Source organism: Choristoneura fumiferana, chromosome 23 (assembly GCF_025370935.1).
Source record: "Choristoneura fumiferana chromosome 23, NRCan_CFum_1, whole genome shotgun sequence".
Lineage (NCBI taxonomy): Eukaryota > Metazoa > Arthropoda > Insecta > Lepidoptera > Tortricidae > Choristoneura > Choristoneura fumiferana.
In genome coordinates, this window is record NC_133494.1 from 11,721,309 (window position 1) to 11,747,568 (window position 26,260).

Here is a 26,260-nt window from a genome sequence, read left to right on the forward strand (position 1 = left end):
TTTTGTTTCGCTAGCTGTGCGATATTTTAAAAAGTTTTAATTTTTATCTGTATTTGTCTCAGAACAATCAAATAACCACAATGACATGAGTTACACAGATTTGAAATATAATAGTATTGCATTTGACTTTGACAGAGTTTTGACACGTGCCACATGACTTTGTTTTCATAAGTTATAACAGTTTTTATTAGAAATTTAAAGTTTCATAAGTTATAACAGTTTTTATTAGAAATTTATTTATTTATCCAAAAATATTTACAATTTTATTTAATAATAAAACAAAATTGCCCAAACTATACAAATATTGATTAAAAAAAGGCCTGTTCATCGGTAGTGATTTAAGATGAGATAAAATATTATGAGCGGAGGTTTGGGGCACAGACTAGTAAGAGATACTACGCTTGGGGCAAGTTTGGGGTTTGGTCATACATGTAAATACCGACTCTGTTTTTTGTGTACATGCCCATAGAAACTGCAGGGCTACTAGAAAACTCGAAACTCGAAGTTCGTGTCGTATTGTCTCTCTCGCTCTCGTATTAAATAGTATAAGTGTCAGAGGGACCTAACGACATGAACTTCGAGTTTCAAATTTCGTAGTAGCCCTGCTGTGACATGAGCTTCTACAGAGTACAGGGTCGGTATTTCCATGTTGGTATTATCCGGGCTGGGAAAGAGTGTCACCCACCCCGACCGACACGCGATGACGCGAGGTAGAAAGTTTGGTTTGACTTGACTTTTGACGTATACATACGTTTTCGATTGTCGATGTCGAGTCGACCGCTCACATTACCGCTAGCCAGCCAGCCAATTTTCATTCCTTCCGACGCTTTTAATTTATTCTCAGTTCAGTAGATCTTGCTAGGAATCAATAAATTATAAAAGAGAATCGTGTGAGTACGGATAAACGGCTGTGCGATTGAGTGCTCACAATGTGTTTGACGTAAAAGTTCGTAAAACAGCGGTGCGATATCCACATTTTGGATCCGGAAACCTACTTCCAATAACACAGACTTATTATTTAGTGTATGAATGACTGTAATTTTCTGTGGTCTTTGCCGTGGATTTTTAATTTGGTGATAGCCGATCTGTGTTTAAACCGTCGTCATTGTAAGTTTGATTTGGATCACTTGGCCTGCAGTTCGACCTTTAAGGATCCGACGTGTACAGTTTGATATGTGGCAGTGAAGTGAAGTAACAAACATGTTTAGAAGTAAGATAAGGATTCACACATGCCGAATAATCTTGCTGACATCACTGGTGTGGTTGCTAGTTGATGTGGTGCTCCTGACCCTATACTCAGACTGCATTGGAGATGGCTGGGATTGCAATAAAAATAAAAACACAGAATATATTGAAAAGGTAAGTAACTAAAATATTCTATTTCAATAGATTTTTCACGGACAAATCCATACAGCTTTAAAATATAACTTTTCCAATACCACATGTATGATTTGCTTATGAACTAGGTGTGAAAAACACTTTTTTTTAAATAAAATTTTCAGTTATTTTTAATTCTTCATTTTGTTAGTTTAACTTTTTTGAGGGTAGGTTTGTTGTAAATTAATATTTTTCTTAATTCAATTGATTAGCCTCGAAACAATCTAATTCCAACTAGTGAACTATGCTAAGTAATTTAATTTAATAAGCTGGTATTTCCTGTTCTTATCAGTGTGATGAGATAAAAACTTATAAATAATTAACAAACTGTAAACATTTATTCAACAGTTAAGGTATTATATTTAATGATATTGTAACGGATAACGGAGTTAAGGTATTCTTAAGACTAATATCTTAAGTTAATGTTCATGTATATCAACTGGTAAAAAGTGGCTTTAAGTATTTTTTTTTAGTTTAGTCTAAGGGGCTGTTTGACCATCCATTGATTAGTATTAACTGACGGTTAAATGTGATGCCGTCTCTATTTGTTTTGTTTGAATAGATGGAGACGGCATCACATTTAACCGTCAGTTAAAACTAATCAATGGATGGTGAAACAGCCCCTAAGTATAATTAAAGTCGGGTTAAAACATAGCAAAAATTCTTGTAGCACTTTTGAGCTGTCATAGGGACTTTTTCACTTATCAACTTCCAATATTTATATTATATAAATATATTATAGAACACAAGATATTAAAAAGATTATAACCTCACAAACAAAAAGTTGTAAAACCCCCGACTGTCACTTCAAAGTTCAATGTCTCAAAAAAATGCCTAAACCAATCTTGATGAAACATGTCTAAGAACCATCCCTAGAAAATCTGATTTCAAATAAAAAACTGCATTCAAATCAGTCCACCCATTTAAGAGCTACATTGCCACAGACAGACAGACACACATGGCTGTCAAATTTATAACACCTTTTTTTTGCGTCGGGGGTTAAAAAGTAGAGGTAAACAACAGGCAGTCTTATTACTAAATATATCAATAGCAGTGTTTGTTGCAATCTCTTCTATTTTGTGATATTTGTGTCTTTAATCCCGATGTTTTGAATTATAATCCACGCTATATAATCTGTTTAATTTTGCTTTATTTAAATGAGTAATAATCATGAAAACATCAGAACATATAATTATAATTCCTATTTCAAATTTTCAGAAAGTTATCTTGAAGAGATCACTCTTTAGCTATAAGGCCACCTGTTGTTTACCTCTACTTTTAATCTTCTTTAATATGTTGTCGATTAATGAGTAGTCCCTATGACGACGGCTGAAAAGTGCCAAAGAATTCTGGCCTCTATTCATAAATAAGGTCATTTTATCCACTTTTACAAGAGATTTTTGGTGTATTCTATTCCCAGTCACATTACTAAAATGTCTAGGGCCTTTTAAATTCATCAGATGGGAGTATGCTCAATGTAAAGATAGTGCTTCAATACCCCTTTTAGGCTCTAGCTAGGTGCTTGCAACATTTTTTGAGACCTCATTTTGCCTATCCTGCTACCCTTTTGTTATGGCACTCTATTCTAATTATACCTTTCTATTTAAGTTATGAAACCACCTAAAACATTTACATACATTTGTCCTTCACTTTAATCACAGTTACCTACTTGCTGATAACAGAAACGTAGCTCTGGTTAGATAACTTCTAGTATTTGCAGTAACAAATTGGCTAGTGAAAGGGAGAACAGGTTCCTAATTGGATTGTCACTGAGAGACTCAAGCTCAAATGGTATTGTGAAATACATTACCTAATGTTCAAACAAATTTAATATGGTTTCTTCTATTATAATAAACATAATATCACCTTATTTCTCCACTAGCTGTTGCCCATGACTCCTTCTGCATAGTTTTTTTTATTACCATTAACCCCCCCAGGAACTATGCAATTTTCTTGTGTCCTTCCCCGGAACTCAAATTATCTCTTTACCAAATTTCATCTCAATTGGTTTAGACATGATAAGGTCAAAAACAAACAAACAGACTTACAAACTTTCACATTTATAATATAGAGGGATTACAATTAAAGCTTGAAACACACAGAGAGTGGTGGCGGGGTGGTGCGGCGTGGCGCGGAGGCGGTACCGATTGTAATATTCGAGCTAACATGAAAGAGGGCACACAGAATAACGCGCGGGAAATAAGCGCGGCCAGTATTCTGTTTGCTCTCTTTCATGTTAGCTCGAATATTACAACTCGCACTGCACCACTCCGCCTCCGGCGTCAGTGTGTTTCTATTTTTATTGTTACATATGATGGTTAACTTTGTAATTTTATGGATATTTAAGATTAAAAAACATCTATCTACTACACCTACATACTAAATTGAATATCTTTTCAGCCACTTTAGCATGAAAGAGGAATAAACTTACGCACACACTCATTACAATTCACTCAAAAACTCAAAATAGAATAGCAGGAATTGTCTCCAACATCATTGTAATGTACATTTATAACTACTCAGAAATCCAGTATTATCAGCGTTTTCAGGTGTAATTCAGTTACATCCATACCTCAAGATGATGAGATGAGATGAGATGAGAATGATTACAGTATGACTAGCAAAAGTCACCACAATGATGTATACATCTGACTCACTCACTACTACTCTAGAGGGAGCAGTGAACTATCATAAAAATAAATTGGCAGCTATCAGCTACACCTATAGCACTTCATATTAAAACCAGGCTCAATCTACAAGTGTACAGACCTCATAATATAAACACATTGATGATTGTAGCCTTTGAAAAGTGAGGCAATTTAAACTAGTCCATTTGTGGCATGGTTTCATATGGACTGTCAATGTTCAATAGTTAGATTATTCAACACTTATTTGAAGGATAGGGGTGTAAATTTGTCATAAACTGGATGCTGTTGAAATGGATGTACCAATATCTATACAAAGAATATTCAGGCGGTTATCACACTGTCACCGCATACTGCTGAGATGCATGCGGAGAGCGATGAAATTCGCTGTTAAATTGTACAGGCGCGCGCGCTGCACTGCAACCCCGCACGGAGATACGGAATCAGTGTGTAACGAACTACTAGAAATTCTAGATAAATACTCAAAGGTATAACGACGTAATTTTCGGGGATTCCCAAGGAAATTTTTGCGGTATCTTGGTATTTTTAAAGAATTTGGTGTGTAGATAACTGGACTTCTGGAATAACATATAGGCTACTTTTGAGCCCCAAAATGCCACGGGATAGGGTTAAAATCCAAAATTTCAACAGCTAGGATAAAAACATTAATTAAATTCGCGATGTAATTCTTAGGAATTTCCAAGGGAATTATTGCGGAATTTCCATTCAATTACTATGCCTAATGGATTTCGCTTGGGAAGTCGCAGTTAAATGGTACAATAAATAACATAAGTTCAATTCAAATCTTCCAAGTTGAATATCACCCGTTTTTAACGGTCGGATTGACTTAAATTTAGTACAAATATGATAGGATAGCCAGCGGCGTCTTTAGCCCATGTAGCGCCCGTGTGCAATTATTATTTTAGCGCCATCTAGGAAGAGCGCGGTCAAAATGGAGTGGGCACAAAGTGCCACGGCCGGCGCCCCTAACACCGCTGCGCCCGTGTGCAACGCACACCCTGCACTATAGGTAAAGACGCCTCCGAGTATAGCAATGCAAGTCCAGTCATATGTAGTTACAGTCAGCGAAAAATTTTTACCTATTTATTAACTGTTTCCAATTCGTTCGGTAGAATTCGTTTACTATGCCATTTTCCCAGAAAAAAACTAATGGTATGTGCGATATAAATCGGTTCAGCGGTTTAGACTTAGACGTGAAGAGGCAACAAACAAACAGACTTACGAACTGTTGCGTTTATAATGTTAGTGTGAGTTGTGACAACCCTGACCCTGATACATTGTCAATGTCTAGACATAGTCTAGAGGATTGTCGTCATATGGAACGAGACAAATGAGACAAAGCAGTACCACTACCATGAGTTTACAGTGACGGTACTCGATAGCGACGGCGTAAATTATTTGTATGGAGAATCGTACAGCGCCTCTACAAATAATTTACGCCGTCGCTATCGAGTACGGTCACTGTAAACTCATGGTAGTGGTACAGATCGCCTAGGTACTGTACGTACACTGTACAGTAAGTATATTGTTCTGCTGTGGTTACACCACAGAGGTTACACCATGCGATTTTTGTATACAAATGAAGATTTTACAGTCAAGTTAGAAATCTCAGCACAACTTAATTTTACCTTATATTTAAAGAAAAGAAAGAAAGAAAAACATTTATTCGTGACATTTTACTAATTAAAGAAAAGGAAATAAAGACAAATTTTGTCACGAAATGTCCCAACTCTGCATGATGTCAACCTTGCGGCCGACGCTGGTCTTCCGTTGGAACCATTTAGGAGAATTAAAAGTATTCATCAACAATCAACTCGACAACTAAAACAATTTTTTCACAATACACAAATCTAGTAATTTACAACATAAAAATATACCTTAACTACACAAAATATAAATAAAAGAAAAAAGAACAATATGCACCTCTGTATAGGCCTATTGCCTTTGCCAATCATTCAATATTGAATTATTGACGTGGCATTAAAAAAAAGAAAAAGTACTCTGTGCTATGCTGTGGACGTGGTATCAAGTGGCATGGATGGATTCATAGTTCGTGTAAAAAAAATGAGTTCCGAATCATCCATTACCATTTCAACCAACAATAAAATATCAATGTAAACAAAGCGCCAAAGGATTAGCGATGTAGCGATTTAGTGGTTTTAATAAAACCTTCGGGTTTCGGGGGAAATCGGAAGGACTCGTTAATAAAAAATTACAATTGTCTTTTTGACAGTAGCAATCCATCACTCGAAGAGTGCACTCGTTGTGTTTTCATTGTTTTATATAGAGCAGTTAAAACCACCACTTACTTATTTATTTAGTTTGTTATTTTTCGGAAATTGATTTCCATGGGGATTCAACTTAAACAGGGTATTTCTGTAAATAGACAATAACGGGAAATTGTTTATAATGTATATAAATATTTTGTAAAGAAGCTGAAAGTTTCAAGAAAAGTGTTGATCGTAAATATTTTAATAAGGTCCCAGACCGAGTTATAGAAGCAACGAGGATTTCAAAAAGTACATTAAAAAAATATTAAACGAAAGCAGACCAAAAAAATTTATTTGACATACCCAAGAGAAGTAGATACTAACAATAGCTCTAAATACTTCTAAATAAAAGTAGTGTGTTTGGACGGGTGTTCTCTATTTAAATTAACGATGGAAGAATTCGAGAATGCTAATTTTGTTTTATTTGTAAGTATCATGACAAAAAGTCATATTGTATTAAAATTAGAAAAAGATAAAGAAGTGTAATATTATTACAGTAAGTTTTATTTTGTACTGATGATTATACTTTACATAACTTTTTACGGTAGTTTTGCGAGTTGTTAACAGAACAGAACCGCATATCACGATCGCGTGTCATCGTCTATTACCCGAAGAATGCTTCTAAAATCCGAGGGTTTTTTTAAGAGCTCATGGAGTGTACCTACATTTTGCTCCCGATCGTAATTTTTAAGATACATAATAATATTGGTTTACTTAGATATTTACTACTTAGTATTGTGTTTGTATTTAGTAGTAGGTCGATAATCCCAGATTTCTGGGACTTTTGCTTTCCATCAGGTGGCCCACTTACCCTATCAAATAAAAAAGCTTTTTTTGGGCACGGTTTTAATTTGCGTTATTAAATAATACAATTTGCTGTTGGCAATAGACATTCTTTTCTGTGACGATGACGGCGTTTGAAACGAATAATCTAATTATTCTTTGATATATCTAACCTAGGTACGTAGGTAAATGCAAATGCCGAGCGCATTCACATATAGGCGTTTTTGTCGCGCGACTGAAGCGCGGCACAGCGAATCCCTTCGCATTACAGCGGCTGTAGCGCGGCTAAGGACGCGGCCACATGAAATACAAAATAATTTATTTGACCAAAAGAGATAACAGTATATACAACTTAGTAATCCGTCAGAGGCCAAACTAGGCTAAGCCTGTATCTTGGTCCTCTGCGAGTGCGGTTGACAAAAGTAGGCAAAATCGCTCGACGCTCGTTTCCAGTGTCAAATCTGGTCACGTGAAATATAGCGATAAAGCTGAAAATGTTGATGCATTATCGCTGAAAAAAAAAACCTTAAATTTCGGCAAAAACATTGTTATTTATTTTTTTAATTCATCCCAATTTCTTTTATTTGTACCACTGCCACGACTGCTACTAAATGAGATTAAGAAATCAGCTTCCAAGGCTATGAGATTCCTCCAAGAAGCCATCTTGTCGCTGCTGCTTAGCGCGGCGACTTTGACGCTACTTTTTTGAGTCGCGGGACATTCAAAATCACGTTCAAAATGGGGTGACGTCACCAGATTTATCGCTGCAATCGTGCGTCGCAGCTTAAGTCGACAGCCGCGCTTCAAGGTATCTGCCACCGCTAGCTCGGAGCGCTGCAGCTGCGCTACCTCAATATGTATGGACACGAGTCGCGCTACTGCAGCGCGACTTAGAAGCGCTACAGTCGCGCGACAAAAACTACTATATGTAAAAGTGCCCTAAGGATCAGCACAGCACGCACTTTGATTGAACGCGAGCGGTTTCAGCGCGTCGTCCCTCTTCAGAGTATAGTTTGAGAAAGAAATGGTGTGCTTCTAAGCTTAAGGTCTCCCCACATCTATCGACGCGGAATCGGCTTAAGCAGATCAGCTTTATCTCCACTCAACAAGAGTGATAACCTAACCTAACCTAACCAACAAAAAGTTGTAAAACCTCCGACTTTGTCACTTCAAAGTTCACTATCTCAAAAACAGCTGAACCGGTTTTGATGAAACATGTCTAAGAACCATCGCTAGAAAACCTGATTTGAAATTAAAAAAAAACGCATTCAAATCGGTCCACCCGTTTAAGAGCTACGGTGCCACAGACAGACAGGCAGACACACATAGCGGTCAAACTTATAACACCCCTCTTTTTGCGTCGGGGGTTAAAAAAAACGTCGATCGGCTAGGCTCATTCTGACCGTCGACATATTCGCTGTTATTGCGTAGCTTAATAGGGTTGAATTATTCGACTGAACTGTACGGAACCGTACCATTTTCTTTCAATATTAGCCAATCAGAATCGTCAGCTTCCAGTTGGCGAAGTCGAAAGAAAATTTATTTGATTAAATAATTTATTGATTCAGGCGTTACTGTAGGGGACAACCCATAATAATGAACTATAATATGTTTACATTGCTTCTCCGCTACCTATCCACCGTGCACTACATCTATGCGATACGTACCTACACATGTTTGTAATTCTGAGAATGAACTCGCAGAGATTGAAACCCGTTACCATTTTGGTGTGGTCTTTGTCATAGTTAGGCCTGTATGACATATGTATTGTTTTATGTGGAAGAGGAGGAGGGCGAGTTTTGCATGTAAACTCTTAGGCTCCGTTTCCACCAGATATCAAAGTCAAAGTCAAAATATCTTTATTCAATTTAGGCTATAACAAGCACTTATGAGTGTCAAAAAAATCTACCAACAGATGTGCGAGGATGTGTTTTTCATGAACCAATAGAAACGCTTCATTTACCTCGCCTCGCTCCGCTCAGCTGTTTCCACTAGAGTCAGTGACCCCATTCCCACCGGCTTGCCCAATATTTACAAAATACGACAACAGGACGCAAATTATTTACGAAATATGTGGGCGATCTTTACTTTGGCTTTACCACGCAAATATCTGACGCTACGCCACTGCTGGAGATGTGCTGTGCCAGGATCATGAAGAACACATTCCTCCCAACACATTCTCGCAAATCTTTGGTGGAAAACCAGTCTTAGCTCTGTGACTTAGGTAAAAACCCCCAATCCACCCCTTTTCATCAATGAGTAACCAATGTTATATTTCCCGCAGAGTCACGAAAAAGAAGAGTACAGAGGTAAAAAAGCGGCGATAGCAGCCGCGTTACACCGAGACGCTATAGACGATGGGGGTAACGACGAGAATGAAGTGGACGATGTCCCAGAAGAAGGCTTGCTACTGCCGCCGTACAGTAGATCACAGCTCAAGAGGTGGCAGAAGGCGCCGTTCGTCAAACCGCAGGGAGAGTTGCCTGGTGAAATGGGTAAATATCAGCTCGGCGTCCACATAAATCCGGTTCTACTATTTTTAGCATACAAAAAGTTCAAAAAGTTTATTTTTTTTCCTATGGGTGGTGGTGATCTCTTACCATCAGGAGACCCAATTTCTCGTTTGCCATCCAGTCGAATAAAAAAAAACTAGTGTCGCATAGTATCGTTTGGCATAATTATCACATCGCTGAAACTCATAAAGGTAGCATAGCATATTTAACTTCGTTTGTATGTAAATCATATTCACAGTTCTAACCTAACCTAGCTTTATGGTATCAGCTCGTTTCATTGTGAAATCAAAATTTTATCCTAGCCTAACCTTCTTTTCTGTTAACAATTCGTTTTGTGTTTTTTTTTGGGAGAATAGTTCGATGAATCACATTAACTAACAAATGGAAATAAGACAACCGGAAAGACTAGTCAGTTGAAGCGAGAGGTCTCGGGCTCAAATCCCGGTAGAGAGCCGCCTGTATGATAAATAAGAATGTGTGATATCTGTTTAGGAAATATTTAGGTACACAGGTGTATTTTAATATTTGGCGCCCCGTGCCAATTAGCTTTGCCGCCCCATTAAGTGACAATAAACCCCTGGCCATGGCAGTCTTTGCCCTAGGGTAAATACGCCACTGCATAATTACATTATCCTATATCTGCATGCTTTGCTCAGTTTGGGACTAGGTCAATTGGGTTAATTGTTAATTCGCCACTATAATACTTTGATCAAAGCTCGTGTTTCAAATCGATTTGTGAAATAAAGTTAACCGTGAGTTAACCTAAAAGAACATTGAGTCTTGAGAATCAAGCTTTTTTTAAAGTTATTGGTATTGGCCAACAAATTAAGTTTTTGTTAAAAAAATATTTTTAATACATATATATAATGCGATGGGGTCAGAAGGTTCTCGAATGGCGTCCGCGGACCGGGAGACGAGCTGTCGGTAGGCCTCCAACAAGATGGAGCGACGACTTGGTTAGATCGCGGGATCGCGGTGAATGCGGAAAGCACAAGACCGGTCTGAGGCTAACATGATGATGATGACATATATATAAGCTTTTTTTAGAGTTCCGGAGCCAAAGTGGTAAAAACGGAACCCTTATAGTTTCGTCAAGTCTGTCTGTCTGTCTGTCCGTCCGTCCGTATGTCACAGGCATTTTACTCTAAAACTAAAAAATATATATCAATTAAATTTGGAGTAAGTACAGATGTCTTGTCAAAGCTGCTATTTAGTTTTGTAGTTAAATTACAAAAATAAATATTTATATTTACTCCATACACGTAACAGAAATAGAAAAAAAAATAACGCATCAACGTGTGGCACATAGTTCGACAGCTCTTTTGAAAAGATAGTAAGGTTTCTCAAAAACTTTTTTGGTTAAGTGAAAATTTCCGGAAATAATCGCTCCCAAAGTAGCAAAAATTGTGTCCCCCCCCCTCTATCTTGTAAACCGTTTGTCTAAAAAATATGCAAAAAATATGGAAAGGTAACGCTTAATAAGTAAATACTTTCAACGAAAATTGGTTTCAACAACATGATCGGATATACCGTTTTTGAATTATTGCCGAAAAACTGCGCTTCTCAACAAAAGAACGTAAGTGCCGTGAAGATACGCTCTTTTTCTGGTAATAGATTTTAAGACTGTAGTAAGTGATTTAATTGTGTTATAACGCACATAATATTACTTGATTTTTTTCGTAATGGCTACGGAACCCTGTCTTGGGCGTGTCCGACACGCTCTTGGCCGGTTTTACTGACTGCTGTCATCTAAACTACATGTTCATACCAAATTTCAAGTTGATGCAATTAACCGTTGAGGAGTTCCGTTCTGCAGAGCCGATTCTGGCCAGAGTACCAGTATGTCACTGCCAGATTATTATATTGTCACCAGATTTACATAACTATCCCAAATTTCAAGTTAATCCGACCACAGGAAGTGGGTCAAATTTAGCTTCCAAGATTTGACCCAAAAAAAATAAAAAAGTAATAAACAAACAGCTAAAAAAAATTGTAATAAAAATATAGTTCACCTGTTCAATATTTAAATGAAAGAATTCATTAGTATGCTATGCCTTTTAGGCATGACTAACCATTTGTGGTATTCACTCTAACAGCATAATTATTAACGGTGATTGATCGCTAATGTCTATCTCTTTTGTTTACAACTTATACAAGTAGACAATAGAACACACGGTATGTTGCCTCTTTTGTCACATCCCTGTTACATCCTATTTCATTTCATACCGTCCTATACCATCCTATTTGATTTTAACGAGCTTAGCTAATAAAATTATTAATCATGGTCAGGTGGCGATATTGTTGTATACATAAAGCGTGATTTGTTACACCGAATCTCCCACCCAATTCAAATTGTATTTTACATAAAATTAGAACTTTTACTACCTGCAACTGCAACCTAAAAAATTAAATAATTAGATTTCATAGCTTTTAGACTGGTTAGTGACTAGGTATACATTTATTTCATCTCAATTGCCGTTGCATAATTTCTTTTAATTAATATTTACATCATACCACACCCTGACAATGCCAAGCAGAAACGATCATGCATACTCTGTGTAGTATCTCAGTGGTCAATTTATTCGATGTCTTATATTATAAGTACAAAACAATACAACCAAGGATGTAGGTTTCTCAGGTAAGTAACCATAAAGGTCTTTGTTTGATCCGTCCGTTGTATTATTTTATGTAAATATTAACATCAAACGCGTCTCCAACATTTTGTACCATCTCTTTAGAGGTCGTACGTCCGAGTACCTATACGTACCTAACAAAGCTTTCTATACGTTGAGTCACATTTATTTTAAAGATTAAATGTAAAGTTCTCATGGTTTTTGAGTGCGGCATAGATTATAGCTTTCATGAAAAGGTCATGGCAACAAATTTAGTCATTGACTCAGAAAACAAGCCAGCAAAGTAGCTACCTACCCATAGTTTTGTGATGTTTTATTTTTAAAGTTGAATTTGCAATGGTCTTGGTTCCTATATTTGTGGTTCCGATACTAATAATTTAATAGGTTCAAAGTCCCGCTGACTTTGTATTGTCTGAATCACGAGTGTGTTATGACCAAAATTATAAAAAAACATGCGACTGCGTATAAATACAGATGTGCAAGTTGAGGAAAGTTTCCAAAAAGTTGTTTTTGTATTGTCTGAATCACGAGTGTGTTATGATCAAAATTATAAAAATATGCGACTACGTATAAATACAGATGTGTAATATTGTGTAAGTTGCGGGAAATTTCCAAAAAGTTGTTTTTGTATTGTCTGAATCACGAGTGTGTTATGATCAAAATTATGAAAAATATGCGACTACGTATAAATACAGATGTGCAAGTTGAGGAAAGTTTCCAAAAAGTTGTTTTTGTATTGTCTGAATCACGAGTGTGTTATGATCAAAATTATGAAAAATATGTGACTACGCATAAATACAGATGTGTAATATTGTGTAAGTTGCGGGAAATTTCCAAAAAGTTGTTTTTGTATTGTCTGAATCACGAGTGTGTTATGATCAAAATTATGAAAAATATGTGACTACGCATAAATACAGATGTGTAATATTGTGTAAGTTGCGGGAAATTTCCAAATTTTGTATTCTCTGAATCACAACCGTGTTATGAGCTAAATTAAGAAAATACGAAATTGTGAGAAGTTTCCGATATTTTTCTATACCTGCGAAAAATTGTGCAATTTTGGTAAAGTTTCCTTTGGCACGTATAAATGTACCTGCTTATTACTTAATAGTTACTTAAAAATCGATACTCTGCCCGATTTTGTTCAGAAATTGTAGGTTTCTAACCCACAAATACCCATAATATTGTTTGTTATGTTCATTCATTGTTTGTTATGGCCTGGATTTTTGTTTGAAGATATCAGTAGAATTTTGTATCGGTAGCCCAACATCCTGGGGTGGGACGGCCCACCCGGCCCCCCCTCTATATACGCCTATGATTACTATACCTAATTTTCAATTTGTAGTTACAAACCCTTGCGTGGCCAGAAACATAAGAATCCTGATCGAAAAATATTTTAGGTCAGCCCGTAGTTATGAGTGCTATAGCCCAACTCCAATACCGCTCGTCTAGATTGAAAGGGCATCAACGCAAAATAATATCTCATCATCATCAACATGTCAGCCGAAAGACGTCCACTGCTGGACATAGGGCTCCCCCAAGGCTCTCCACTCAGACCGGTCTTGTGCTTTCCGCATCCAACGCGATCCCGCAGTAATGACATACGGATCTGAGACGTGGGCGCTAACGATGGGCCTCATGAGGAAGCTCAAAGTCACTCAAAGGGCTATGGAGAGGTCTATGCTCGGGGTTTCTCTGCGGGATAGAATCAGAAATGATGATATCCGCAGTAGAACTACGGCTACCGACATAGCCCGAAGAATTGCGAAACTGAGGTGGCAGTGGGCGGGGCTCATTGCTCGCAGGACTGAAGGGGTCAGAAGGTTCTCGAATGGCGTCAGCCGACCAGGAGACGAGCTGTCGGTAGGCCTCCACTCCAACAAGATGGAGTGACGACCTGGTTAAGATCGCGGCATCGCGTTGGAAAATAATATCTACAGCATTTTAATTTAGACCTTTCAGAAATTAAATATAGGTCTAATTTAAAATGGTATATTTGTGTATTATTTTGAGTTGATGCCGTTTTAGATCTAGATGTGCGAATACCATTAGCGACTGCGCTAATGCAGCTAGTTCGAATCTCGGACAATGCTACGGTAAAACCTAGCATGTGTGCATACCTGTTTCTACCGTTCTAATTAGCAAACTATAAAAAAAAGGACTACGCTTCATGGTGCTTAATTTCTGTGCTAGGTAACCGGCCATTGTTCTGTTCATTGTGCGATAATTTAAGATTCATGATTTAACCATACTTTACACTGTTTGTGTTTTTATGGCGTTATTAAGATATTATGATTATTACAGCATTAAATGATAAATATCTGGGCGAAACTCGGTACCAAGCGTTTTCCCAGAGATAATACCAAGCTAGATCGATTTTTCTCCCCGAAAACCTCTACATACCAAATTTCAAAGAAATCGTTTTAGCCGTTTCCGAGATCTCCTAAATATATATACAAGAACCGCTCGTTTAAAGGTATTCGATTAGATAGTGTGACGGCTTGAAATGTATGAAGCGAACAATCGATATAGATCTCGTGCCAGTAAAAGAGATACACTGTGCCAAATAGTTGACCGCTGGCTAGTCACACTGCCGGCGAGAACTCTCTCCACTAGTTAGTCGCAGCGACAAGTGCTAACAATAATAAAACTCGCACCGAGAGAATAATAAGCAGGGGTCGTTTTTTTACTCTACAGTTCGAGTAATCGTCCGTCGCACTCATAAACTCCCTTGCTCATAATCATAATCCAGCTACAAAACTACCGGAACTACGCACTCGCTTCTCGCCGCTCGCTACTCGTATCTAGTTGTAGCTCTACTCGCTTCTCCTTCATCGTTGGTGGTGGGACGAGTGCCTTAGCGTCGATAACTTGACTTGGAAGAATGGTATACCTACCTACCTAATGTTTATTCATGATTGCGTTTACGTCTCGGCATCAAATGGACAAAACATAATATGTTTACAAGGTTGGTGACCAAACGGCAGGGCCGCAGGGCCAGACAAAAATGAATGAAACTATTCAATCACTTCACTATTCAATTTGATTCAAGGCCGTATTCGGTCATCGACCTATGCAAATGCTCCATAAATCTCGGTATACACTCATTATCTACAAAGTAACTGACTGACTTAAAATAGGCAAGCTTGGCTCAGACTCTAATACATTCGATATAGCCCGTCATACCCGGTCTATTTACGTTGCTAGCTTTTAAGTCCTTTCCTTTACAATTTTGGGTTTTTAACCCCCGACGCAAAAAGAGAGGTGTTATAAGTTTGACCGCTATGTGTCTGTCTGTGGCACCGTAGCTCTTAAACGGGTGAACCGATTTGAATGCGTTTTTTTTATTTGAAGAGTTCTTAGACATGTGTTATCAAAATCGGTTCAGCCGTTTTTGAGATATTGAACTTTGAAGTGACAATGTCGGGGGTTTTCCACCTTTTTGTTGGTTAGGTTATGAAAATATTTGATTTGTTTCAGGCAAGGCTGTGAACATTCCTATAGAGCAAGAAAAGCTGATGTTGGACAAATTTCAAGAGAACCAGTTCAACTTACTCGCCAGTGACATGATCTCCATCAATCGATCCCTCACTGACGTCAGATTTGAGAAGTAAGTGAGGACTTTATTTTGATTTCAGTTTACCCGTCCAAAATCCGTCCTTATAGTTAACATTCCCCAAAATGGAACCTCTACGCAAAAAAAAAACGATCCTATCACGTAAGTTAGTAATAGAAGAATCGTAATCGAATTCCAGTGCTTCAGAAAAATTAACAGACGAAATAAGACCAATTTAAGTTCTTTATTCGTAAGCGTTTGCGATATTTAGTTGCGAGGGGAATAAAGTGAATAAAAATATAGAAGAACACTAAGAAAAATATTGCACGAGATTATATTATATATAACTGTCTATTTTATGTATCATGCACTTGAAATAAGACTATTTCTATTTGCTTTTGACCACGGCGACATTGCCTATCTCAACCTCTCGACTTTGAAAATACATATACATCTTTATTGTACCTACTGTTACTCGTTGCTTTTTTATATTTTAAGTAAAATAAAGAGCTATACATTAGATATGCATATGTACAAACTAATTAAAAGGATACTATTTTTATTTTATAATTACGTTATGAAATGACTACTACGGAAGAAGACACTTAAAAACTTAATTATCTATGTTTATGACTCTACGAGTTCACTTTCCTTTCCTGTTAAGTATTTTTATTTTATTTCTTAGCACATATTTTTAGTGTATTTTTTTAGATTTCTAAGATCGGTTTTATCGAGGCTACAATACCGCTCTAGTTCTAAAAAAGCAATTGAAATACTGTACATTCGGTATTCCTCACTCAACTGGTCCGCGGCTAAAGAGTGATAAGAACAGGACGATTCTTGACGAGTATTGGCGATTCTAGTCGCGTTTCACTACAATATTTTCATCACGCAGTTCATTTCCCCCTTTTACCATAAATACGTCATTTACTTCACACGAGACACCAGAATTTCTCCTACACACTACTAAAGACCTTTCTTTCATTACGTCGTATATTAACAGGGAAAAAATAAAATAAATTGAAAAGACTGACTAATGTTTCCGTTTAGGTTAATGGGGTGACCAAAAGATTGTCTTTTGTGATGGTGTGTCATTGACACGTCAAATGGAATTCTGACTAAAGAGGACACGGTGATATATGTATATGAGATGACTGTAATCCACATCAACGCATGGAAAAAATGATAAACTCTTACATATACCTACACAGTATTAAAAAAATCCTGTACGATAATTTAACCCACACTAAGAATACTGATCACTAATGAGGTACTTATAAATTTAAATTCTGGTAAGGAAATGAGTCACAAGCAGACTATCTCTATGGAGATAGAGATCTCTATGGAGAGTCTCCATAGAGATAGTCTGCTTGTGACTCATTTCCATACCAGAATTTAAATTTATTTTTTCGAATTAAAATGTTTTTTTCACTTGTATCGCATTAGTGATCATTTTTTATGCAAAACCATTTTTTTTCCGAATTTCAACATTTTTTCACTTGTAAAATAAATTATCGTACATGATTGTTAAACACCAGTATATAAAAAAATTAGTGGTTATTATTTTTAACCGACGAAAAACGGAGAAGGTTCTCAACTCGACGCGTATATATAATTTTTCACTTCTCATGCTCGTAAAGTTCGTGTTTAGTTTATGATGGATTTAGGCGACATAAAAAGACTTTTTCACACCTCTCCTTCAGAAAAGTAACTTTTTCTCCCTGGCGAGAGGGAGCAAAGTGCAACTTTTCTGTTCAAGGCTTTTCTAAGTGTTTTATTGCAAATGCCATTTATTGAAGTTGATAATTGTTAAACCACGCCATTTTCTATAATGGTTGTTCTTTAATAATATTAAGAATTATTTTTTTCAAGTTTATTAATGCTCGGTGTGAAAAGTTGTATGAGCCACTCGGGAGCAAAATTATTCTATTGTAGAATCCTTCGCTACATTCTGGATTCAATTTACGCCCTCGCCGTAAATACACCATTTTGCTTCCTTGTGACACAAATAACTATTTATGCTCTAGTGCCTAATGTAAAATCTTCGTCTAAGACCAAGGCAATCAGGTGTCAACAGCCACAAACAAAAAAGTTTCTAAATATATTTTTTTTAATATTTTTTACTTTATTATCAAACTATAGTAGATCGATTAAATAAATCAATTAAACTAAAAAAAAATGTTATATAGTAATGCATGATAAATAAAAGTTAGGTAAAATGTACATAGTAAGCGGACAAGTGTTTCCACTGTTTCTATTTCATTTCCTCGCAATCGAAGTGAAAAGCAGTGTAAAACTTGACAGCATGAAACCCATTTTCCTCTCTATCCACCCTTGCCGTACCGACTCGGGTGGCTATGTGAGTCTCGGGTTAAATGGCTCGTTTTATGATCTCGTTGTACAATCTACTATTTATGTTCGTTTCGTAGTAGGTACAATGAAATGATACAATGCTGTCTAATCAAAGGTATGCAACTACTTAATTTTTAACAATAACCTGTTTCTTGTCAGATGCAAGGACAAGGCTTACCCAAATCTGCTGCCGACTACCAGCGTGGTGATAGTGTTCCACAACGAGGCTTGGACCACGTTGATTAGAACCATTTGGAGCACAATAAATCGGTCGCCGCGGCCTTTACTCAAAGAAATCATACTGGTCGACGACGCTAGTGAAAAAGGTATGGTAGTTTACCTTAATTTAGCAAAGTTTTTTTTATATTTGAATGGTGTCAAATATTTACTGATGTATCATCCTATTTTGAAAATGGCTTAGAATTAGAGATACTATTTGCAGTAGATCTTTTGCTAATGAATCTTCTGGTCCTTTACACTAGAACTATTTAGTCATTGCAGCTCAGCTATTTTCATATTGCGGATTATTTTATAGAAGGCTACTTCTGTTACTGTCTGTAGTAGGCTACCGAACTTTGCTGGGCCTAAAACTCGAAAACATGTGTTTTCATTTCACAGAGATAAGACTTAAGATAGGTCGATTATTCGCCCGCGAAAACCCCCACAAAGCAAATTGAATCGAAATCGTTAGAACCGTTGAATATACAAGAATTGATCGGTTAAAAGTACGTTTTAAGATATGTTATAATTTCACGTCCAAGAGAGGCAGGTGCGCTTGTAATGCGCAGAAAAGAAGCGGGAACACGAAAAAAGCCGAGCTGCAAACCTTAACCAGCAGGACTATAGTTTCCACACTTTCAATTCACCCATGTCAGTGTGCAGTTATTCTTCTTGCATGATTTCAACTGGTTCATTTTTTTTTAGGCCAAGGTAAGTTGCTCCGGCTGGTTCTGGCTAAGTACAGGCTGTTTCTATTAGTGTATTGTTTGTTCGTGTTGATTTGGTCTGTGTATTAATAAGACTTTATTTATATTTAATGTGTTTTATTTGGTCGTAAGTTTACAGAGCAAGATCCTTATATCGATATCATAATGTCACCATCTTGATATGCCATAGATCAGAGAGTCAATCAAATTCGGAACCATAGATTATACAACGGTCTGTATATCTATGTGATCATATTTTTATTACTATTTTATTCTCGTAAATCACTGGTACTATGATGATTGAATCTGTAATGTTTTTAGTATTTTAATAGATTAACCCCTGATATGCTTAAATAGGAGGGGATCCGTGCCAACCTTTTTTTTATTTATATCAGCAGAAGTTGTGCTTATTAAAACAGATGAGACTTGAATTTAGCTTTTTTTGGTTCCGCGAGGGGTTAATGATTATTTTATACGATGTTGGGCCAATTTTTTAACCTAGTGGAAAGGAAATTGGGACCCTAGTGAAAAAGGGGTTAAGTCTGCAGAAATCACACAGCTATTTTCTATTTTATGTGTAAAGGGATTTAAGTCGAAATCAGCTGTTCAACTTTTGCAGAATTTAACCCCTTTTTCACTAGGGCCCCTATATAAGCAAAGAATCCTTTTAAATGGAAAGATAAACATGTATGTGGCTTGTTTTGCCTATATTGGTTAATGTTTGGTGCATTATTTTCAATCTCACTTGTTATAGCGTGTTATTAGAATATTTGCACCTATTGCTTTTTTTTTAAAACCGTCGGCACCCAAGCAAAGCGAGGATGCCGACGGTTTTTTTGAAACAAGTGAGATTGGTGCTTTTCGTCCCTCATTAATTAATTTACCTACTGTTTTTTATCTCTCAAGTTTTCGGTGTCGGAAACGAAAGATTTTTGTTTTTTTTTACTTGAGCTTCCAGGTTTGATCAGTACCCTTGTTATTCACACGGCAAGGAACTTTACGTTTCATCAGAATTGCTTTTTATAGTTCTGATTTAAAAGTTATTTCGACCTTTGTGCCAATAAATAAAGAATTTCGAAATGGCATACTCTCCGTGTACAGTAGTAGTTGATTGTACCATCTCGCACAATCGTAACGACTTTATTTTGCGATGATTATTGCTTTATTTGGCACAGGTTACATAGTAAGTAACAAGGGCGCGGTTCGTTTATTAGGTGTGACTAACAAAAGCAGAACTTAGTGCCTTCAAAATAACTTATACTTGATTTTTTTACACAGAACACCTGGGAAAGAAACTAGAAGACTACATCAAAACTTTGCCAGTGCCCACACATCTGTTCCGTACCGAGAACCGGTCGGGGCTCATTCGCGCGCGGCTCCTGGGCGCGAAACATGTCAAAGGGGATGTTATCACGTTCCTGGACGCTCACTGCGAATGCACTGGTATGTGGAATGAATTATGGTTTAATAAGACTGGCTGGCGCATAGAACAAGCGTTATGGTTTTTTTTTTTACATAAAACTGACCGTGGTGTAGTCAGAATGGCCTGCGCATGAATATTTTTTTAGCGGGTATAAAATAGTAGGTAGGGGCCTGGTTCACTACTAATTGATAAATTTTAGTGACAGATAAAAGTGATGCCCTCTCTGTTTATTCAGGCAATACAAACAGAGACGGAATCATAGATATCTGTCACATAACATTTATCTACTTATGAGTAGTGAAAAAGGAACTAAACATTCAAAACATAATTTACAAATAATAAGTTTCATATTTTGTAGAGCATCTGGCGGCGCGATATAGTTATTTCAGCAGGTGGAAGGGGTCGTTTGACTGAACACTCCTTGAAATATTTTTCGGGACTTTTTAATTGTGGTTAACAAATGTTTTCTTACATTGATCGATGTTCAAAGTTTACCGCATCAAAGGCTGTAGCTTTGGGTCAAAATTTCTGTCTTCCCTTGGCCTTCTTCAGTCAAGCTAACACAGTATTTTGGAAATATTCTGTAGAAATCTGTATTCGTTGGTAATCATCACAAAACTGGCAGAATCGTTTAACCAACAATATGACGACTGTTGACTATCTAAGTAGGGACAATCTAAGAGGTCTTAAACCATACAGATATTGAAAATTCTGCGTTAAAATACATTGTTTCTTGCTATAAAGTCACCCCGAGTGCTTTATAGGGCTTGTCCTTCAGTGCACCTCTTTCCCACTATGCCAGAAAAAAAATGCTCTAAGCGACAAACCATGTCCTTCCACTCGCGCTAACCATCCATGTTAGATTACAAATAGGCCTGTCTTACAACACCATGGTAAACCTCTTGTCAAAACAGGTCAACATTTGCCCCAATTCAGAACCGTGCAAGGAATGCCTCGCGTTTCGTTTAATTTGATCGCCTTTGTATAACTGGCTACATCTGTTATTGAATAACAGACATTTACCACTCGTCGATAAATTTGTGAGGCTTTCTCTGTTTGTTTTGTCCGAATAAACAGAAACGGCACCACATAATCTGTCACATAAAATTTATATATCAATGAGTCGTGATAACAGGATCTTCTTATAATTTTTTTTGCAATATTTAATATAATTTTTCCAGTTAGCGTTTTGGTATTTCAGGTGAAATTATTTTTTTTTGCCTACTTTTACACTTCATCGAAAAGTGAAAAAAATTGGCATACTTTGTTTTATAATCAGGTCCACATTATCTATTTACGTATTTCTTTCCGGTACAGACGCTATTAAAAATTGATATTGGAGCGAAATAGGATAGGTGTTCAAACTCTGTGTTCGGATATTTTTGAGTACCCAGGCCGCCCCGACATACATGCAATAATTATGACAGTTGGTTAGACTAAACTTTTGTAAACATAAACGTCACAGTGATATAACATCCTTCTCTAATACAAACAATGGCGCGTCACGATTCGCTTGTTCAATGAAATTACATAATAATTGTTATCACAACTTTTAGACTTCTTTAATACGAGTATAAACCCAACTAGTCCGGATTCATTCAGAAAATCAAGACATTCACTTCCTGCGCGTATAGTTTTAGACAATGTGCAAATTAGACCTAATTTGCAATGGAGAACATTTCATTTGGTCTTGGTTAACTTTAGACGAAAATAAATTTGGTTATACATAAATATTTTCAAGAATAATTGACTAAATGATTAAGTCTGACAGTCGAATTGAAATTCTAGGATTTTACCAAATCCCTATGGGAGTTCCCGAGAATCACATTGCGGTCTTCCTTTCCGTTCTTCGAGGACACCCTTGCAAAACTTCATGTCTTTAGACTTAGCGATTAAGATTTTGGGAAATTAAATAGATCCCGTTTGTATATCGGGATAAAAATAGTCTTTATGTTATTTCAGTCGTAGGTAGGAACTGAAGCTGATTGAGAGAGCACGATAAATATGAACTTTTTTGATAAAATACCATGGAAAACCATTATGCAATGCACAACATCTGTATACGATTTTCCCTACAGTCCCAATAACGGTAAATTCTTTTCTTTCCCGACTATATGTTCTTTTTAGTTGACATTTCATTAACCTCAACCATATTTTGTAATTTTTAGAGGGATGGCTGGAGCCGTTGTTGGCCCGCATCGTGGAAGACCGAAGCACGGTGGTTTGTCCCATCATCGACGTGATATCCGACACCACCTTCGAATACATCCAGGCCTCAGATATGACGTGGGGTGGCTTTAACTGGAAACTCAACTTTAGGTGGTAAGTGGACTTTAATTTTATACATCAACATCAGCCGGAAGATGTCCACTGCTGAACAAAGGCCTCCCCGTTAGAACGCTACAATGAACGACTACTCGCCACTTTCATCCGCGGGTTTCCTGCAGCTCTCACGATGTCGTCAGTCCATCTAGTGGGAGGCCTGCCAAGGCTTCGTCTTCCAAATCGTCCAGACTTTAAACAGCTAAGCCAAAAATTGACCCAAAAGCTCTATAACTCAAATATTCTAATCACTAATCAAAATAATTGTGACTGTACTTACAGAAATTTACTAAATTGTAGAAATAACAGCATAACTCTACTACCACCGCCACTTTTGCCAATGGAAAAACATTTTTCACTAGATCTGTATGTGGTTCCTCCTGATGTATCACGAAGCAAAAAGCGCAAAGTACAATAATATAAAAATGAACGAATGAAAAGAAAAATAAATTGATCATGATCAGCTTTTCACTTTGATTTGATTTGGCTGAAGAGAAATTTTTCGCGAAAACAACTAGATTCCAAACTAGTCGGCAAAACGGAACATAGCCTATGTAACGTAAAATTTCTGTTTTCACAATTTGAACCGAACATCAATCAAGTAAATTTCAATTTTTTTTATGTCCTCATGTAAGAACCGGAGGATCTCTTTGTTATCCATCTGTCTGTCCTGTCTGTCAAGTCAAATTAAGAACAAACATTTACCTCTTCTAATCCAGTTCCACCTGAACCGCTAGCGTGCTCTGGTTGTTGGCCTAAAAAACTTTGCGACAGTCTCGTAAAGTCTTTTATTAAAATCGGTTATGCAAATGAAGAAAAAGTTAAAGACACGTTGCTCTTGTCCATATATAACTAAACGGATTAGCATTTAAATAGCATTTGTTATGAACTTTTCTGTTTTTCGAGATGAATGGGAATGATTGGATCGGAACAGATTCTTAGCGTGGGCGGATCTTATTATACTTCTTATCTCAGAATCAATATCTTAATTGGCGTAGTTCATAAATAAGGAAAATGAGAAAGGAAAATTTGCGTCGAGTTGCGACGCCATTGTAAAAAATGTGTGCAGTGAAGTAATGTTCTTCATCAACTTAGTTAGGTACCATATATTGTTTTTGAAAGGGTTATTTTTTTTTTATTAGCCAAAAAAAGTAACGAATTGTTATTCCGGGTATCAGTTATCTCCATTACAAATTTCATACAAATTCGTGCGTCTATTTATTTATTTAGAAAGTACATCCACATCATGTATATTACAATTTGAGCCTAAAAGAACTGTTTCGGGAACAAGGAACGAAATAAAATATACCATGTGTCCGTTTTCGTGTCAAATGCTTGCGTACCAAATTTCATCAAAATTAGTTTAAGCGCGTCGATATACAAACAACTTTTCACATTTTAGGCAAGCAGTTCCACCACCATCCCAGCCTATTTACGTCCCACTACTGGGCACAGGCCTCCTCTCAGAATGAGAGGCTGGGCCGTAGTTTCCACGCAGGCCCAGTGCGGATTGAAACTTCACACATACCGTTGAATTACTTCACAGGCTTGTGAGGTTCCTCACGATGTTTCCTCACCGTAAAGATCGTGGTAAATTTCAAATGTAATTTCGCACATGAATTTCGAAAAATTCAGAGGTTCGGGCCGGGGTTTGAACCCACGAACCTCTGCTTGAGAGGCGATAGGTCAAACCAATAGATCACCACGGCTTAAAGCAATGGCAAGCAGTTCATTTAGTATGAATCACTGCTTAAGGTAACAATGCCCTGTTACTGTAATGAACAAGTCTGCTATTGACTTGACAGCTTTATATGCTAATTATCATAATATACTAAATGATCTTAGGAACTGGCCATCGAGACGGTTTGCTATTGTTTGGCGACTCCGCGCCGTTCTATTGTTCTCTTTAGAATCCTGCCTAATACTGTACTAATCCTGTAGTTAATTTTGATCTACTTCCGGTGGTCGGACTAACTTGAAAGTTATACTTATGTAAGTTGAGTTGGATCACATGCAAGTACAGTCAATAAAAAGTACAGTCAGAAAAAGCTTGTATTAGGAATGACATTTTTTACAGAAACATATTTTGTATATTTTCATACATTGCAGTAGATATGGTTAGCTTCATAACAATTCTGAAAATATAGTGTTCACTAATATGTAAATTTTACGCAAATAGAATTATTGAAAACGACACATTATGTGTATATTAAATTCTGACCCACGATAGAGAGCTATTAAGTATGAATTCAAAGATACCTAGTCAACTTCTTTCATTCTGATAACAGTGCATGTTAAATTAATTCAAGTTCGAAACAAGGCAGCTGCGCCAATTAGTACACTGTACCGATAACATTTGCCAAAACAACACGTTGCATAACTCGTTGCCGCGAAGAGAGCGAGTTACTCGACTCACCTCCTATTTTTTCCTGCTAACTGTACCATGTTAAATCTAACATGACATCCTCAGTATTTGGACTAGCACGCTAGGTCTTCTAACTTTTTCTAGTCCAGTGTTTTTCAACGTGTGGGTTGGTTTTTTTGTCGCAAATGAAAAGCGCGCGTTTGTATCGATACAAACGCGCAAAAAAAACGTCGTGTGGAACCTTCCACACCGATCCTTAGATGTCTAGCACGGTAGATATTTACCTACTTACTTGAAATGCTTAAACTTAAACATCAAGAATTAACGATGGTAGGATATTATACGCCATTCCGATGCGTTCGTTTCAGAAATTGAGGTTAATCATAATTATTATTGCTAAAAAAGAAAATAATCGAGCAAATCAAAGAGCAAAGTTAAGTATTTCGCGTCTGCTTAAATGATCTCATTTATGCATGCTCTACTTTTTAAGTACTGATGATTCGGCGTAAAGGTCAGCCTGCGACATGTTTTAAAGATGATATAGAAGTTGTAGGCCGCGCCGTGCCCGCTTTTAGGATAGGACGGACATCTCTTCCCGTGAGTGTCATAAAAAGGTAGTGAAGCGACCTGATATGAAAGCAGGCAGCAGCGCTCTCTGTTGGCATGCCAACTACGATAAGAACTGAAACTCCAGCAATATTTATTCTAATTAAAGGACTTTTATACAGCTCAAACATAACAGATAGTATTTATTACGCACCTTTTTGATAAAATAAATACTTGCTTGTACTAGTCTTATCCATATTTACTTGTAATCGCTACTTTAAATCCGCTCTCTACTTATGAACATCAACCGGACACGTTGCTACGAGGATTACAGTTATCGTACGATACGGTGTAATTGTTACAGACCTTAAAAATGTGTTTTTTTTTTATTCGACTGGATGGCAAACGAGCAAGTGGGTCTCCTCCTGATGGTAAGAGATCACCACCGCCCAAAAACATCTGCAACACCAGGGGTATTGCAGATGCGTTGCCACCTAGAGCCCTATGATGGATACTCAAGTGCCAGTA

At 37.1% G+C, this 26,260-nt stretch overlaps 1 protein-coding gene and 1 long non-coding RNA gene across 2 annotated transcripts in view; one reads left to right on the forward strand and one right to left on the reverse strand.

Annotated features, from left to right (window-relative positions):
* The window catches only part of LOC141440911 (uncharacterized), a 91,616-nt gene that overhangs the window by 51,728 nt on the left and 13,628 nt on the right, over positions 1-26,260 (reverse strand). The gene's annotated exons all lie outside the window — the stretch shown is intronic.
* The window catches only part of LOC141441136 (polypeptide N-acetylgalactosaminyltransferase 5-like), a 26,882-nt gene continuing 1,335 nt past the window's right edge, over positions 714-26,260 (forward strand). Inside the window, exons 1-6 of the mRNA XM_074105822.1 lie at positions 714-1,359; positions 9,381-9,591; positions 15,723-15,852; positions 18,310-18,476; positions 20,355-20,519; positions 22,668-22,821. Coding sequence (XP_073961923.1) covers positions 1,201-1,359; positions 9,381-9,591; positions 15,723-15,852; positions 18,310-18,476; positions 20,355-20,519; positions 22,668-22,821 — 986 coding nt within the window. The 5' untranslated portion in view covers positions 714-1,200. The remainder of the gene's footprint in view (positions 1,360-9,380; positions 9,592-15,722; positions 15,853-18,309; positions 18,477-20,354; positions 20,520-22,667; positions 22,822-26,260) is intronic.